Source organism: Acanthochromis polyacanthus, chromosome 3, assembly GCF_021347895.1.
Source record: "Acanthochromis polyacanthus isolate Apoly-LR-REF ecotype Palm Island chromosome 3, KAUST_Apoly_ChrSc, whole genome shotgun sequence".
Lineage (NCBI taxonomy): Eukaryota > Metazoa > Chordata > Actinopteri > Pomacentridae > Acanthochromis > Acanthochromis polyacanthus.
Window position 1 is genome coordinate 46,310,539 of NC_067115.1, and position 15,603 is coordinate 46,326,141.

A 15,603-nucleotide genomic window follows, 5' to 3' on the forward strand; every position below is an offset into this window, starting at 1 on the left:
AGACAGGAGTCAGGAGGGTCAGGGACAGAGCTCGAGGCAGTGCCCAAGCTTGGATCAAGAAATGGCCAGGTCTAACATTTTAAACCATGTTTAATAACCAGGATTTTAATATGTCTGTAGCCAGTTAGTCTTAGAACATAACACAGTATTATTGTAATATTTAAAATGATTGCCATTATTTCAACAAATTGTACAGTATTGTTAATTTATTGAAAACTTTTTTTGCAGGTCTTTCCCTGGATTTTTCAAGCGAGGGTCAAAGCGAAGACCAATGAGTTTTGATAAGCCAGCGAAAGTAGCCAAACAATGGAACCCATTTAACTTTACAGTTTTTCTTTTTTACAAAAACTGTGACACAACCCCCTCACCAGGCCAGGACCTACAGCACATGCAGGCAGGTCTGGGTAAAAGGACTCTTTGCATGCATGCAGACGTGACTCATTCAGACGTAAGCTATCTTTCTTTCTCTGACACATCAAGCAAATATGTTTGTCTATCAGACCAAATTAAGAAACAGTTGAAAATTGATAATATTAAATTATTTTTTAGGTCTCTGACCTGTTCAAAGAAGCATATCCAAAGATGAAAACAAGCACTGGAGGATGGCTTCTGTACAAAGCAGCTGGGACAAACACAAAACAGTTCATATGCATGTTGTGAAACTTTATTCATAAAAAAAGGACACTGAAGGATTTAATCATTCAAAGCAGCACTCATATGGTCACCCATGTTTTATTTGCACCATTCAGTAACAATCAACTAGGAATGGGGGTGTCTGCAGGGGTACATGCACTGGGGTTTGAATAGACAAGCATGAAATCTGCTGCAACTCCCATTTAAATGTTTGTGTCAATCTGCTCATATAATTATGGAAGGTGGGTCATTACGTGTGGTTTCACCAGATGGTGGTTGCCGCACCATTTTCAAATTAGTCCTAAATTTGCATGCCATTAGATAGTCACAAAAGTACTTTTTATGCAAAATTGTAGGCCTGTAGCTCAAATAGTTTCTGAGTTGTGGGGGTCTGAAATTTTCAGAATTTGGCCTATAAAAAGCCTCGCCAGCGTTTTTTTTTTTTTGCATCTTTAAGTGGTTATGTCTCAGCCTCTAGACATACCAGAGAGCTGTGAGTTGGTAAACAAGGCCTCTACATGTAGCTAGTGCCCCACAAACATCCCCAGGTGTTTCCCTGCACTCTGCAGGCCGTGGGGGCTTGCTAAAAATGCTAAAAAATTAAGAGATACCGACTCACGAGTGGTGTTTGGGACCTTCAAAGTACTAGAAATACTGCACAGAAGTGTTCTAACACCCCTGGGTTCCATTCTACACAAACTTGTGTGATAACTTAGCAAACTGGAGCTTTCTAGGTACCTCAGTTTGGAAAATATGAGCTCCCAAAGTTGGACGAGATTTTTAATTGGCTAGTTTTGGTGGCAAAAATCTCAGTGTGGGACAGGTACCAGAGACCCCAAATTTTTCTACAAGACAGTTCCATCTGTCTTCTATCACTGTACAAAAAAGCAGCAGGGTTATATTTGTAGTTACTGAGATATTCTTACTCAAAATGGCATGGGTGATGTCAAAATCGTTTTTTGCTTTTTAGTGCTTTAAATTGGGATACTAGTATTAGTAGTCATTCCAATGGTAGTATTATGTATGTTTTGTTCTTTTTGAAATGTTAGTTGTTAAAGGTGACTACCTTCAAAAAGTGTAATGTAACTAACTCATATAACTAAATATAATGGTAATTTTAAAGTATTTTCCTATCATGCTTTATTTGACAGTCTGGAAGAAGAAGCCTCCAAGGGGGGAGACATGGACATATCTACTGGAGGAGAAATCAAAAAGTATAAATTGGGTTTACAAATAGATTTTCATAATTTTATAATTTCCATTTCAAATCAATAATCACTAGTGCTTCATAGTATCATCAGAAACAAAATCATAGCTTCTATCAAACTACATTAATGTCTCTTAGTTGTCTCTTAGTTGTTATACAAATTATTGAACTTGTATTGTCAATACTACATGTAAGATACTGTAGCCATTTTTGAATGGTCCTGAAATATTTTTGAAAAGTGAGTTTCACATGCACTGATTTATTCTTAACCATTCTTCCATTTGTAACCATTTCCATTATAATAGTAATACCAGATTAATTATTGGCACCAGTCACATCAGTTATATCAAAATATCAAATGATTTTCAGAACAGAAAAAAATATGTCATGTGAGTTTTACTTTCATACATTTTTCTTAGACATGCATTTTGAATCAAAGATGTGACTCATAACTAATATCTATTGTGCTTTCCTTCTACTTGTCTAGTCTGGATGACATTATCCAGGCAATCCAGGATGCAGTTGTCACTGATGATGGCAAAACCTTTGACCTCACAGTGTCAAGGCAGAACCTGGTAGAGAGAGGGCTACTGCAGTGGCAACGACAAAAAAAATCCTCACCATCAGCTTAAAGTTTCCTTTTTGGGTGAAGCTGGTGTGGACACAGGAGCTCTCAGAAAAGAATTTCTGACAGGTAGGTGTAGGACAAATGACATAAGTCATGTCACCAGAATATATTGAAATATTTTAGAGTTAAATAGTTAAATAGCTTTAAAATATTGTTATGTGAGATGTTTTATCAGAAAATTTAATGTCATGCATATATTTTAGGGATGATCGAGGGCGTAGAGACCAGATTTTTTGAGCTGGGCACACATGGGAGAAGACCCAAGTATTCACTGTCTGATTTAGACAAAGGCTATTTCAGGTATGTACTATGTACCACAAACACAAAACCATCATATGTGTCATATTAAACAGTTTCCACATCAGCAGTAAATGATTAACATTGTCATTCATTTTGAGTCATGACACTGGTCACTGTACGTCCAAATTTTCACTCTCTTTTCTCTTTGTTTTTGCTCCTGAGGGAAATATCCAACTGCTAAATGGTCGTCAAACATCATTAACAGCTCAATATTTTTGTTTTTTGTGGCAGTGATAGTGTACATTGGGATTTTTGGGCTTTTCTCTAAAAACAGCTGAGCACTGACAGTAAACCAAAACAGTAAACCAAAACACTGACTTAAAAGCGTAAAGATCCATAGAGCTGGGCCCTGCATGTCACTGCAGCAACAAAAAATTATTATTTTTTTGTTATGATTAGCTAGTTACATAAAAATACAATATGTAAAAATAGGATAAAATTGTGCTTTTGTACTTTTTTTCAGGAGTATAGGGCAGATACACACGTGGACAAAATTGTTGGTACCCCTCAGTTAAAGAAGGAAAAACCCACAATTCTCACTGAAATCACTTGAAACTCACAAAAGTAACAATAAATAAAAATTTATTGAAAATTAAATAATCAGAAACAGCCATCACTTTTGAATTGTTGATTAACATAATTATTTAAAAAAACAAACTAATGAAACAGGCCTGGACAAAAATGATGGTACCTCTATAAAAGATTGAAAACTATTTGACCAGAGTGACATGATTAACTCAGGTGTGTCATTTAATTGACATCACAGGTGTTTCCAAACTCATAATCAGTCAGTCTGCCTATTTAAAGGGAGACAAGTAGTCACCCTGCTGTTTGGTGAAAAGGTGTGTACCACACTGAACATGGACAACAGAAAGCGAAGGAGAGAATTGTCCCAGGACATCCGAAAAAAAATTATAGACAAACATCTTAAAGGTAAAGGCTATAAGACCATCTCTAAACAGCTTGAAGTTCCTGTGACAACAGTGGCTCATATTATTCAGAAGTTCAAGACCCACGGGACAGTAGCCAACCTCCCTGGACGTGGCCGCAAGAGGAAAATTGATGACAAATTGAAGAGACGGATCGTTGGAATTGTATCCAAAGAGCCCAGAGCAACCTCCAAAGAAATTAAAGGTGAACTCCAAGGCCAAGGTACATCAGTGTCAGATCGCACCATTCGTCGTTGTTTGAGCCAAAGTGGACTTCATGGGAGACGACCAAGGAGGACACCACTGCTGAAAAAAACTCATAAAAAAGCCAGACTGGAATTTGCAAAAATGCATGTTGACAAACCACAAAGCTTCTGGGAGAATGTCCTTTGGACAGATGAGACCAAACTGGAGCTTTTTGGTAAGGCACATCAACTCTATGTTCATAGACTCAAAAACCAAGCATACGAAGAAAAGAACACTGTCCCTACGGTGAAACATGGAGGAGGCTCAGTAATGTTTTGGGGCTGCTTTGCTGCATCTGGCACAGGGTGTCTTGAAAGTGTGCAAGGTACGATGAAATCTGAAGACTATCAAGGCATTCTGGAGAGAAATGTGCTGCCTCGTGTCAGAAAGCTTGGTCTCAGTCGCAGGTCATGGGTCTTCCAACAGGACAACGATCCAAAACACACAGCCAAAAACACCCAAGAATGGCTGAGAGAAAAGCGTTGGACTATTCTAAAGTGGCCTTCTATGAGCCCAGATCTGAATCCCATTGAACATATGTGGAAGGAGCTGAAACATGCCATTTGGAGAAGACACCCATCAAACCTGAGACAACTGGAGCTGTTTGCTCATGAGGAGTGGGCCAAAATACCTGTTGACAGCTGCAGAACGCTCATTGACAAATACAGAAATCGTTTAATTGCAGTGATTGCCTCAAAAGGTTGTGCAACAAAATATTAAGTTATGGGTACCATCATTTTTGTCCAGGCCTGTTTCATTAGTTTGTTTTTTTAAATAATTATGTTAATCAACAATTCAAAAGTAATGGCTGTTTTTGATTATTTAATTTTCAATAAATTTTTATTTATTGTTACTTTTGTGAGTTTCAAGTGATTTCAGTGAGAATTGTGGGTTTTTCCTTCTTTAACTGAGGGGTACCAACAATTTTGTCCACGTGTGTAGTTGCCGCCAGCTTGGCCTAAGGAGGACCAGCTCCAAATTTTCTGATGGAGTGGTGCTATCACGTGTTGTGTACTGGGTCGCTGGACATAGAAAACCTGACCAGAAGCGATGTGGGAGATGAGTATGCTGATCTGTTATCAAGAGTAAGAACATAAACACCTTTCAGCAAAACTACTGACTTGAGAGCTGTAGACTTGTGACACTTGAATTTAGTCAAACATCCCACAACTCCTGTAAGCGGCAGCTGAATTGTTCGGCTCCGTCATTAACTCATTCGCTGCCATTGATGTCTATAGACGTCAATTGAAATCCGAACGTTCGCTGCCAATAACGTCTATAGACGTCAATCATGTTTTTTGACTGGGGGGGCTGCAGGATAGTCTGTCGGAGCTTGTTGGTGAAAATCAATGGCGATTTTAGGGGGTGGCCTGGGGTGGCCGGGGTCACCCCTGAAATCTCATTGGCCACCCCTGCGGCCACCCCAGATCTGATAGGTAGTTGGTCACATGGGCGTAACGGACGCGGGGTACGTGTGGGACATGTCCCCCGCACTTTCTACATCTGTCCCCTCTGTTCCCCGCACTTTTTTCAACCGTTACAACAGCTAAACCCGTTATTAAGCATCCAGTAACGTGTTTTCCCGAGCCGTCTTTGAATGCACCATGAGCGCATGCTAACGCAGGTGTTCCACAGGAGACGTGCTGCTGTGCTGAGCAGTGCTGAACGTGCGTCTGGAGTAATGTTTAGCAAACCAACCAGAGCCAGCAAGAAGCAAAAAACTTTACACAGTTCTTTCCAAACAAACCGTGTAAGTTGTGTGACTTTGTTGGATGCAAACAATGTTAGACTTGTTAGCTAAATGATGACAAGGTAAAACGTGGCAATATATCAATATGTTAAGCTAGTTAACAATAATTCAAATGTTGTTGCCTCTGTTACATTACTGCTAATTAGTTTATTCTTGGAATAAACCCAGTCCTCTTTCATTTCTGGGCAGAAGATGTGCTCACAATTGCTCTCCATGTATTTAAGTCTTTTGGTCCCAAAAGAGGAGAGTCAGGGAGGAGAAAAAAAGAATAGGCTATCTATGGTATAAAAGTGGTTAAATTTACAACTATTTTTACTGCTTCTCTTTCAAATTCTATCTCAGAATTTTGATTTTCAGATTTTTTAATGATTATTTCCATAACAAAGAGCAGAGTCAGGCAGGAGATGGACCAGAGGCGGCGGCCAGCAGTAATGTTGACCATGCAGGGTCTGCAGAGGTGAAAAAAAATATATGTGGCTGAGAAAAAAATATGTATCTATGAGTTAAAGTGATTTTGAGGTTAAATTCTACTGCAATTTTTACTCTTCCTAATGCTATTTCAGAATTTTTCTTACCACATTTTTTATGTTTATTGCCATAACAGAAAGAGCAGAGTCAGGGAGGAGATGGATCAGAGGCCAGCAGCAGGGACAAGGATGTAGGGTCTTTACAGGTAAGGAGAAATTATAACTTCCTGCAAATAAGATATCTATTGCAGGGAGAAACCAGGCAGTATGGATCATTTCATGTTCAGTGTTTGGCACCTTTGGCTACTCGTCCAGTAGATGTTCAAGGGACATTGTTGTCAACTAGAGTTTGGCCACTAAAACTTTAGATTTAATAGTTTAAAGTTTTATGCTTTATAGTTTAAATAACTAGCCTAGTTGGTCCCCTGGTATTGTACTGTGGCTGTTAGGGATTATGTGGTTCTTTAGCCACTAAGGACGGTGCAATTAAATGTAAGAGAATGATAAATCACTCTGAAAAATTTGTCCCCCTCACTTCTGAGATGGTGGTTACGCCCATGGTTGGTCAAGTTCGTCAACATGAGAAACGAGAAATTCTGTCAATCAATGATAGAAACGTCACACGTGTAGCTACTATACAAGGTGCTCGGATATTTTTTTACAATGCTGGTTTTGCCAGTCAACACTTAGATGCCGGACTTCTGTTCAGCCTATGGATGCTCTAATGAGCGCTGTAAGGAAACAAGAGCTCGTGGGATTACTTTTCACATGTAAGATATATGTAAGGAATAATATATTGTTAGCAGGTTGTCATAGCTAGAGTGAAATAAACGCTGACAAGACGGATAGAACCCCTCAGCTCCGTGTCTGGCTTCTACTACCCATGATCTAACAGCTCTCTACATCATCCTGTGTGTTACACAGCTGCTTACCGGTGAAATAACTAATCTGAGACAATTTTTTGTTTAAAATTCGATGTTATGAATCTAGCGTTCCTAGCAACTTACTGCAGTAATTGGTACAAGATGGCGCTTCAGTTAGTAAAGCAACAGTACAGGTGACACAGTTGATGAGCTGATGACTGATAATGTTATTCTACAGGATGAGTTGAGAGCAGTTGAATTTTGCTAATCTAATCTAATTTGTGAAGAGATGAGGACTTTAATCCAAGGAAATGGCTCTTAGAAAATTTGTACCCTATCCTGAACATATTTTACTGATTTAGAGTAGTTAAAATAACCAGACATAATTGAGGACTGTAATAATGGGAAATGGAATTTAAAAATAAACCAGAATAGACACCTTTATTCAACACTTATGAGACAGGAAATCATGGGAGAAAGAGGGGATGTCACATGCAACAAAGTACTGGGATTTGAACTGTGGTCGGCTGCGTACATGGCATTAAACTCCGCTATGCCATAGCCACCCCACACTACCTTTGTGTCCCATCAAGGCCCCCCGGTAAAAAAGTCCTGGATACGCCACTGTCAGTGTGATCTCTGCTGATGTTGGTTCTGTCCCAGTGATTCCATTCTAGGAAATGTTAACTGTCAGGGATTTACAGCCTGATGAGAGCTTCTGGTTTCATGAAGCACAGGGTTTGTAGAAGTTGTGTTGGATGTTGAGTGACATGAAAATGGTTGAATGCAGAAATAATCGGTCACATGAAATGAGTGGGATTCAGCCTGTAAAATGTGCTCTTATGGTGAAAGTCTGCCTGCTGCTTCCTCATAGATGGAGTCCTGACCATAGATATACTAGATGCCTCGCGCCACTGTCCAGCATAGGCTGGCGATGCGTCAGTGCGCCGCCATCTTGGAGCGGGAGTGAAGTTGTAAACAACCAACGTCTGGTATATGCGAGACCATTACACAGACACAGTTTTCTGCTCATAACTTACCTTGTAATGCATAGATTTAGACATGGTATGGCTCATTTGAAAGCTTACGAGGTCGTCTTTTGATTACACTCCCAAAGAGATGGTGTCAATCAGCAAAACAAGTTTTAGGGACCCTTTTCCTGCAACTGTTTGTTGTGTTGACCTGTTGTGATGTCAGGTTTCTCTGATCACCATGATAAGCAGCTTCTAAGTTTTATTTATTTAGTCTACTAATTATTCCTTTTTTGTGCCGCATTTCCATATGGGATTAACATCTTTGAACAATTATCTTGAAATTACGCTGAAGGCAGGGGAGCCACCAGGGAGTTTGGACCCCATGAAAAGAAATTTTACTGGGCCCCTGTAGCACCAGACATAAGGCCGGTGAAAATATTTTGTGCTTTTTACATAAAACTGTGCATTTTAATGATATTTTTGACTATTATTTCCCATATTTGTGAAAAGGACAATTTGACTTACTTGGTAGAGAAAGCATTGAATACTCTGAATACTCTGAATACGTTTCATTTATTTACTGCAAGATTGATTCTCATTCTTCAGCATAAAATTTCCCCAAATTAAATTAAATACCTGAATAATACAAAACTTGAACATAAAATAACCTCTTCCATTAAATAAATTGCAATTATCATCTGTGAAGAAACAGATAAAATAAAAAATAAAATAAATAAATAAAATACAAAAAGCCAACTGCCTTTTATGAGTTCTCATCACCATCTATAGAATCATACAACAAGCACAATAATAAAATCAGCTGGAGATGTTAAACTAAGTAAACAAAGGAGGTCCATTCATAAAGAAAAAACATAACAGGCCAGATACAACCTTGCTCAGCCAAGCTACAACTGGGCCTTGCTCAACCTTTCTAACCAAGAGCCCAACGCCGCGCCTTCTCAGTATCAAAATCATTGATCAGGTCTTTGAAGTCTAGCTTTCTAGCCAACTGACTTTCGATAGACAGCATGGCAAGACTGCAGAGCCTTTCCTGTGAAATTTTGGACCTAAAGTAGTTTTTTATCATTTTTAGCTTGCTGAAAGCTCTCTCAGCACCTGCAACACTAACTGGCAGTGTTGCAGCTTACAAACAGCATTCAGGAGTTCAAGAGGGGACAAGTTAGGGAGGAAACTGGAAGCGTATACACTGTTAAGGTGTCTTACTTCATTTTCAAAATCAGGTGTAAGATCACCAGAATACTTTGTATCAATGGTTGGCACAGAGAAGAGATTTTGTCCTCACTAATCTGCCCAACTTTCAGAACAGCAGAAAATTCATTTACAATATTTGCTGTGGTCTGGAACCTAGTTCCCAAGTCACTTATGATACTGTCCACAGCAGTAAAAAACACAGTGTTCCAAAACACAGTTTCTGCACTCTCCTGAGACCTCTCCTCTTCAGAAGTCTCATCATGGAATCTTCGCCTTTTCTTCTGGCGGCTGCAGTTGCTCACCTCCTTCCTCAGTTGTGCGTACTGGGGCTTGTTCAGGGGTGGGGGGCTCACAGGCCTCACAGACAGCTGCTGCTGCTGCTGCTGCACCAGCCCGATCTCACGAGGATTCGTGAAACTGTCACGTAAATTTTTGTTTCGGCTTCGTGCGCACCAACACGATTTCGTCATGTTTTTCGTGCCGCTCACCACGAAATGCACACCAATGTATTTTAAACGGCGGACTTTTCGTGCCACTCAGAACGTATTTCAAAAGAATGTGTATATTATATTTTTAATGTAAAACCGTGGCGAATCCAACGCTATATTTTGCATGACATCGTCCCTAAACATAACCCTAACCATAACCCTAACCATAACCTAACCATAAGCTAAGCATAAGCCGGTGGTACACTTACCAATTTGCATAGGAATTTCAAGAATGTCCGGCGGCCGGCGGCCGCAAACGCAATCACACAAGCAGTATACGCCGATGGACAGCTTGGATCGTCATGAATCCGCCGGTATAAACCACTTTCAGATGTGATTACCACAGTGAAAAACATTTCGTGGTGAGCGGCACGAAAAACATGACGAAATCGTGCAGGTGCGCACGAAACCGAAACTAAAACTTACGTGACAGTTTCACGAATCCCCGTGAGACCGGGTTGGCTGCACTTGACATGTCTGTTCAAACATGCATCATTTTGACACGGGGGGAGGGGGGGGTGATTAAATATGGGCAGCTTGCTAAATGTGAACAGTGAAATATAAAATTCCAGAGTTTTCTTCAAAAATATGAGCTAATATGGGGAGAAAAGTGAGCTAGCTTAAAAATCAAAGTTAAGATAGAGTAGAAACAACAACAGGCTAATGTTCCAGAACTTTCCACCACATGAACCAAACCCACCTTGTTTTTTGAAAAACTGGGTAACATCTCGCCGGCCCTTGGCCTCTCTCTCCTGCCTTATCTTTTTTTCTTTTCGTTTCTGTCTACCTGACTTCTGAGGCATACTGTCGTCACCCTACTCAGTCTGACTGAAGCACCGCGGCGCGCAGCAGTTCAGTTGATTCAGTAGGACTGAACCATTTTACTTAATAAGGGAGGGGGGGCCCTTGAGAAATGTTTCCAAAACAAATAAACTTCGTGTTACCAGCGCATTGTAAAAAATATTTATTTGTGATTATAAATTAACAAGATAGTGCCATATTCATTTTGTCAGTATTATAATTTTATCAGGGGCCTTTCTGGGCCCCTGTTAATGATGGGCCCCAAGAATCCTTCCCCTTTTCCCCCCTTTTTCCCCCCTGATCATGCTGTAGAAACATGCTTTTTTTCCCACCAACAGAGTTCCGGACGTCACGTGACTCCGTTTGTTTACGCCGCCATGTTGGCAGGAAACTCCGCTTCAAAATGAATGGCGCTGGTAGAAAATTTACGCCGTCTGAGTTTACTTTTCATTTTAAATCAGACGATATTATAAAATATACAAACAAACTGGACAAACTAAACATATCCGATCCATATCATGCCCCCGGTATCTTATTTAAGAATCTTGAGGCGGTCGGAGCGGACCTTTTACCGGACCTGCGGTACCCTGACATCTACAATTACCTGATAAATTTTCCTTCATCCTACTCCGGTGAATCTCTTAACCCTTTAAGCTGCAGTCAATTCCAGCCATTTTCAGTACAAAAAAATCGCTAATATTCTATTTGTAAATAAAAATATGACGAGAAATACAGGGAATATTGGACGCGCATCGCAAGGTGCATTTCCTCCAAAACGACCTATTCGTGGATTTTATACCGACTTCAAGACATGTTTTGGAAAAAATATTTTACAGGCTTGTTTCGTCTGGATGTCCAAGGTCGGATTATGGCCGTTTTTTGTGGAATATTTTCATCTGTGTGTAATAATGAACCCGGAAATGTGAGTCGCACTGTGTGCGTTGAAGCCATGTAAAGAGAACGGATGGATGGATATTCGCTGTTTGTTGGACAAATGTGTTTTTCTCACCCGCTGTGGTAATCGCATCTGAAAGTGGTTTATACCGGCGGATTCATGAGAATCTAAGCTTTCCATCGGCGTATAGTGTTTGTATAATCGCGTTTCAGACATTTAGCAAATTGCTTATGCAGATCTCAAAGTGTACCGCGGGCGGGACACTGAAGCGCAACAGCGTATAAAAACCTTGAGGGGTAAGAGAAATTACGCGATCAGATATAAAGCTTAGGAAACGGATTCTGTACCTGATACAAAGTGGTCGCTACATAAGCGGAATCCGTTGCCTGTGGGTTCCCACCGCTCCGTTTTCTTCTGCTCGCTTCTTGCGCGTTTTATGGCAGTGATCCACCTCTGTCGTCTTTCAGGATCTTTGGGAATCCGATAAAATGCTCTCCCCTTTGCTCGTCCTCGGCTGTTCTGGCATCCCGGGGCACAACAACTGTCCACCATATCTCTGATGTCGACGCTGAAGAACGTTTAGGAGTTAGCTGGCAGTAGTTTAAACAGCGCGCCTTCCTGCCAATATGGCGGTGTTTTGATTTCGACTGTTGCATGCCGGGATTGTGTGACGTCATCTCCCGGAGCTCTATAGCACTTGGTTAAGTGTATTAAAATTCAAATTATAGTCACTACTCTGGACAAATGTTGGATGATTTATAGTTTATCTCTTAAGTGCTGTCAAGTTCTTGAGTTATCACTCCCAGGTATTTTATTGACTTAGCTTTCCAATTAAAATTATATCTCTTCCTGCTTTCTTTATTTGGCTTGTAGTTAAAGGTTAAACCCTGAGTTTTAGACATGTTTAATTTGTAGCCTGACATCAATCCATATTCTTCCATAATCTTTACTAATTTAGGAAACGTTGTATTTGGATTTTGAAGGAAGATCATTATATCGTCAGCGAACAGGCCTATCTTGTGTTCGTCTCCTGCAATCCTAATTCCTGTCAACTCATCATCTTGCCTAATGATTTGAGCAAGTGGCTCTATGAAAATTGCAAAGAGGGCAGGGCTAATACAACAGCCTTATTGAGTCCCTCTATAAAGTTTGAAGGTGTCTGTCAGATGTCCATTAATCTTAACTCTGGCTGATGGGTCAGTATACAATGCCTTTATACATTTAATAAATTTGTCATTGAATCTCATCTTCTGTAATACTTTATACAAAAAATCCCAGCTGACCCTGTCAAACGCTTTTTCGGTGTCTAAGATTATCAGGGCAGCATTTATATGGTGTTTATTAACATGATCTATGATACGGAGGGTGCGTCTGATGTCCTGTGTTTTACGTCCCTTTACACAGGCCTGTCTGGTCTTCGTGTATCAGATCGGGCAGAAAACATTCCAATCTTTTAGTGATAATGGATGTAAATAATTTATAATCTACATTTAGAATAGATATTGGGCGATATGACTCACAATATTCTTTATTTTTCCCTTCTTTTGGAATAGTAGATATTACAGCGTCCTTCCACGATGGTGGGGCTATAGCCTCATCAAGTGTCCAATTAAATGATTCCAGCAATACTGGAGCAAGGACTTCTTTAAATTTCTTGTACCATTCATTTGGATATCTGTCGCTCCCAGGGCTCTTAATTGTCGCCAATCCACCTATAGCTTTATCCAATTCATCTTTTGTGATAGGGGCAGTCAAATATTTATTTTGGTCTAAGCCTATTGAAGGGAGATCCAATGAATTAAGGTATCGTTTTATTTTCTCTTCATCAGTGTTCTCAGGTTGTGAGTATAGGGTCTCATAATAATTCCTAAAAATTCTATGTATTTCTTCTGGTTCATATTTTAATGAATTTGAGGGATCTCTAATCTTATGGACTGAATTTTTTATTTGTTGCATTCGAAGGCGCCTCGCTAAAATTCGTGTCGCCCTTGGACCTGATTCATAAAAGGTTTGCTTCATGAATCTCATTTTATTTTCTGTTTCATCTTTAATTAAATTTTCTATTTGTTTCCTTATATCTTTAATCTGATTACCTGTTATGTCTTTGTCATTTTCAGGTTGTTGTTTCTCAAGTCTTTCCAATTCCTTTTCTAGTTGATCATATTTTAATCTCCGTGTTTTCTTTAAATAGGCCGTTCTTGATATCAGCTTCCCTCTCATAACTGCTTTAACCGTATCCCAGATTATAGTTGGGTCGATCTGGTCATCTTTATTATCATTTATACTATCAGTAATTTCTTTTTTAATTTCCTCGACTATGGAGATTTTGTTTAAAAATTCCAGTATTCGGCCTCCATATCGTATTTCTTGGTTTGCTATTTAGATGTATATTTAGGTAAATAATGCTATGATCAGATAAATCTGCTGTTCCGATTGTACACTCATATGCCCTGTATCCATCTGTAATATTCATCAGGAAAAGGTCCAGCCTAGAGTGTACTTTGTGAGTAGCTGAGAAGTGAGTATATTCCCTATCCATTGTATGGATACTTCTCCAAACATCCAAACGTCGTGTTTTTCTGTTTTGCAGGCTCTCTTTCGTCGTTTTGTTTTTGTTTTTTTTTTAACTTCTAAGCGTTCTCCCCCTATCCATTTATCTTTTTCATCAAGTAATACTGAGTCTTAATTTAGTTTGGGGATAAATTGCTGTTTGTCTGGGAGAGCGATCTCACCGTGCATCTGGTTACTCCATGAGCTAACCCGGAAGTTTGGTATCTGCCCCTCTCTGTATCATTGTTTTTGTGTTGTTGTCCTTGTTTTGTCTTATTTTTTCTTAAATCGAAAAACAAAACTAAATAAAAAGTTTAAAAAACACACACACACACAAAATGACTAAAATGAACCACAAAATGGTCAAATTTAAGGCACAAAATAACCAAAATGGAAGAAAAAAAAATAACATGAAAAGATGCAAAACGTTTAAAACCAGACAGAAAGACAAACTGACCAAAACAAAACACATAATGACACAAATGAGACACAAAATGATCCAGAAATCTTCTCTTCCGGTCATGATACTGTCCACATTTATTCTATTCAACATTCTGAGGGTTTTTACAGAGAGCTTTGTTTTGTTTACTGTCTGTGGACCTGGAAGGAGCAGCTTCATATCTGGAAAAAAGATTCACAATCAACGGTTTGTTTAACAGAAGAGATCATCTTAGTTCAAAGTGGCACCAAATCCATGTCATGTTTGGGTCGTATGTTGGCCTTTAACTTTGAGCAGGTGTGTTATTATTTACAGTGTTTATGGTAGAATGTGGCCGTTTTAATGGCAGATCACATGGAAGTAACATGAGCCAGTTTGAAATAGTGAGTTATGCAGAAGAACAACATAAGGAAGAAATTCAAAGTTTGTAATCAGTAAATATGTTAGATTATATTTTAATCTATTTTGTGTACTTGTTGATGAAAAACGTTTCATAAAAGAAACCTTAATAATGTTGCCTTTTAATGTTTTAACCCTCCTGTTGTCCTCATCTCCAGGCACCAAAAAACATTGTTTCCTTGTCTAAAAAAAAAAATCCCCCAAATTTGGCAAGAAAATTGTTGTAAATATTTTGTTGTAATATTTTAGATAGATGATAGAGGAATCCTAAGGCCAGTAATCTCCTAAATTAATTAGGATTAATCCTCAGAGAATCACTGAACAAGCTCTGCATCTAACGGGTTCCTGCAGTCCAGAGGGATCTGAGGAACCATTAAGCTGGTATTTGAGGAAATTCGCCCTGCTGCTCACTGTCTCCATCCCTCTACCACTGATAATTCATTTAACTGAGTAATCACTTTGAATGGTTTAATTTACCAGTCACGTCTGTTAACGACAGCTTTCCTCTTAATGGATTTTGCAACGACGCAATGAAGACACCAAACAAGAAATTAGACCTGAATTCTGTGAAGCCGGATCTCAAGGACTAAGTTTGTGGAGGATTTCACAAACTCCATGCAGGGTTCAGTTCTTTTACTGAAGCCTGCATGGAGAAATCTTCTTGGCAGGGGTTCAGTCTGTGTCCAGTGTGCATACGCTGGTGTCGTTGTAGGGTTCCTTGTTGGTTGGACGTTGGTCCAGACTGGTCAAAGCAGCACTGTTCACCAATGACAGAGTGCTGACAAGTCTGAGAGTTTTGTCCATCTGTTCCGTTCTGCTTGG

At 39.5% G+C, this 15,603-nt stretch overlaps 2 protein-coding genes across 28 annotated transcripts in view; one reads left to right on the top strand and one right to left on the bottom strand.

Annotated features, from left to right (window-relative positions):
- Positions 1 to 15,603, bottom strand: part of LOC127533427 (gastrula zinc finger protein XlCGF26.1-like) — a 277,821-nt gene that overhangs the window by 139,649 nt on the left and 122,569 nt on the right. The window contains exon 4 of one of the 27 annotated variants that reach the window (XM_051946460.1): positions 649 to 15,595. The exons of 24 other annotated variants lie outside the window; for them this stretch is intronic. In XM_051946460.1, coding sequence (XP_051802420.1) covers positions 15,386 to 15,595 — 210 coding nt within the window. In that variant the 3' untranslated portion in view covers positions 649 to 15,385. Of the gene's footprint in view, positions 1 to 648; positions 15,599 to 15,603 lie in introns of those variants that run through there. 2 more of the 27 variants (XM_051946472.1, XM_051946473.1) reach the window with 2 other exon arrangements.
- The window catches only part of LOC127533435 (uncharacterized), a 41,218-nt gene that overhangs the window by 5,697 nt on the left and 19,918 nt on the right, over positions 1 to 15,603 (top strand). The gene's annotated exons all lie outside the window — the stretch shown is intronic.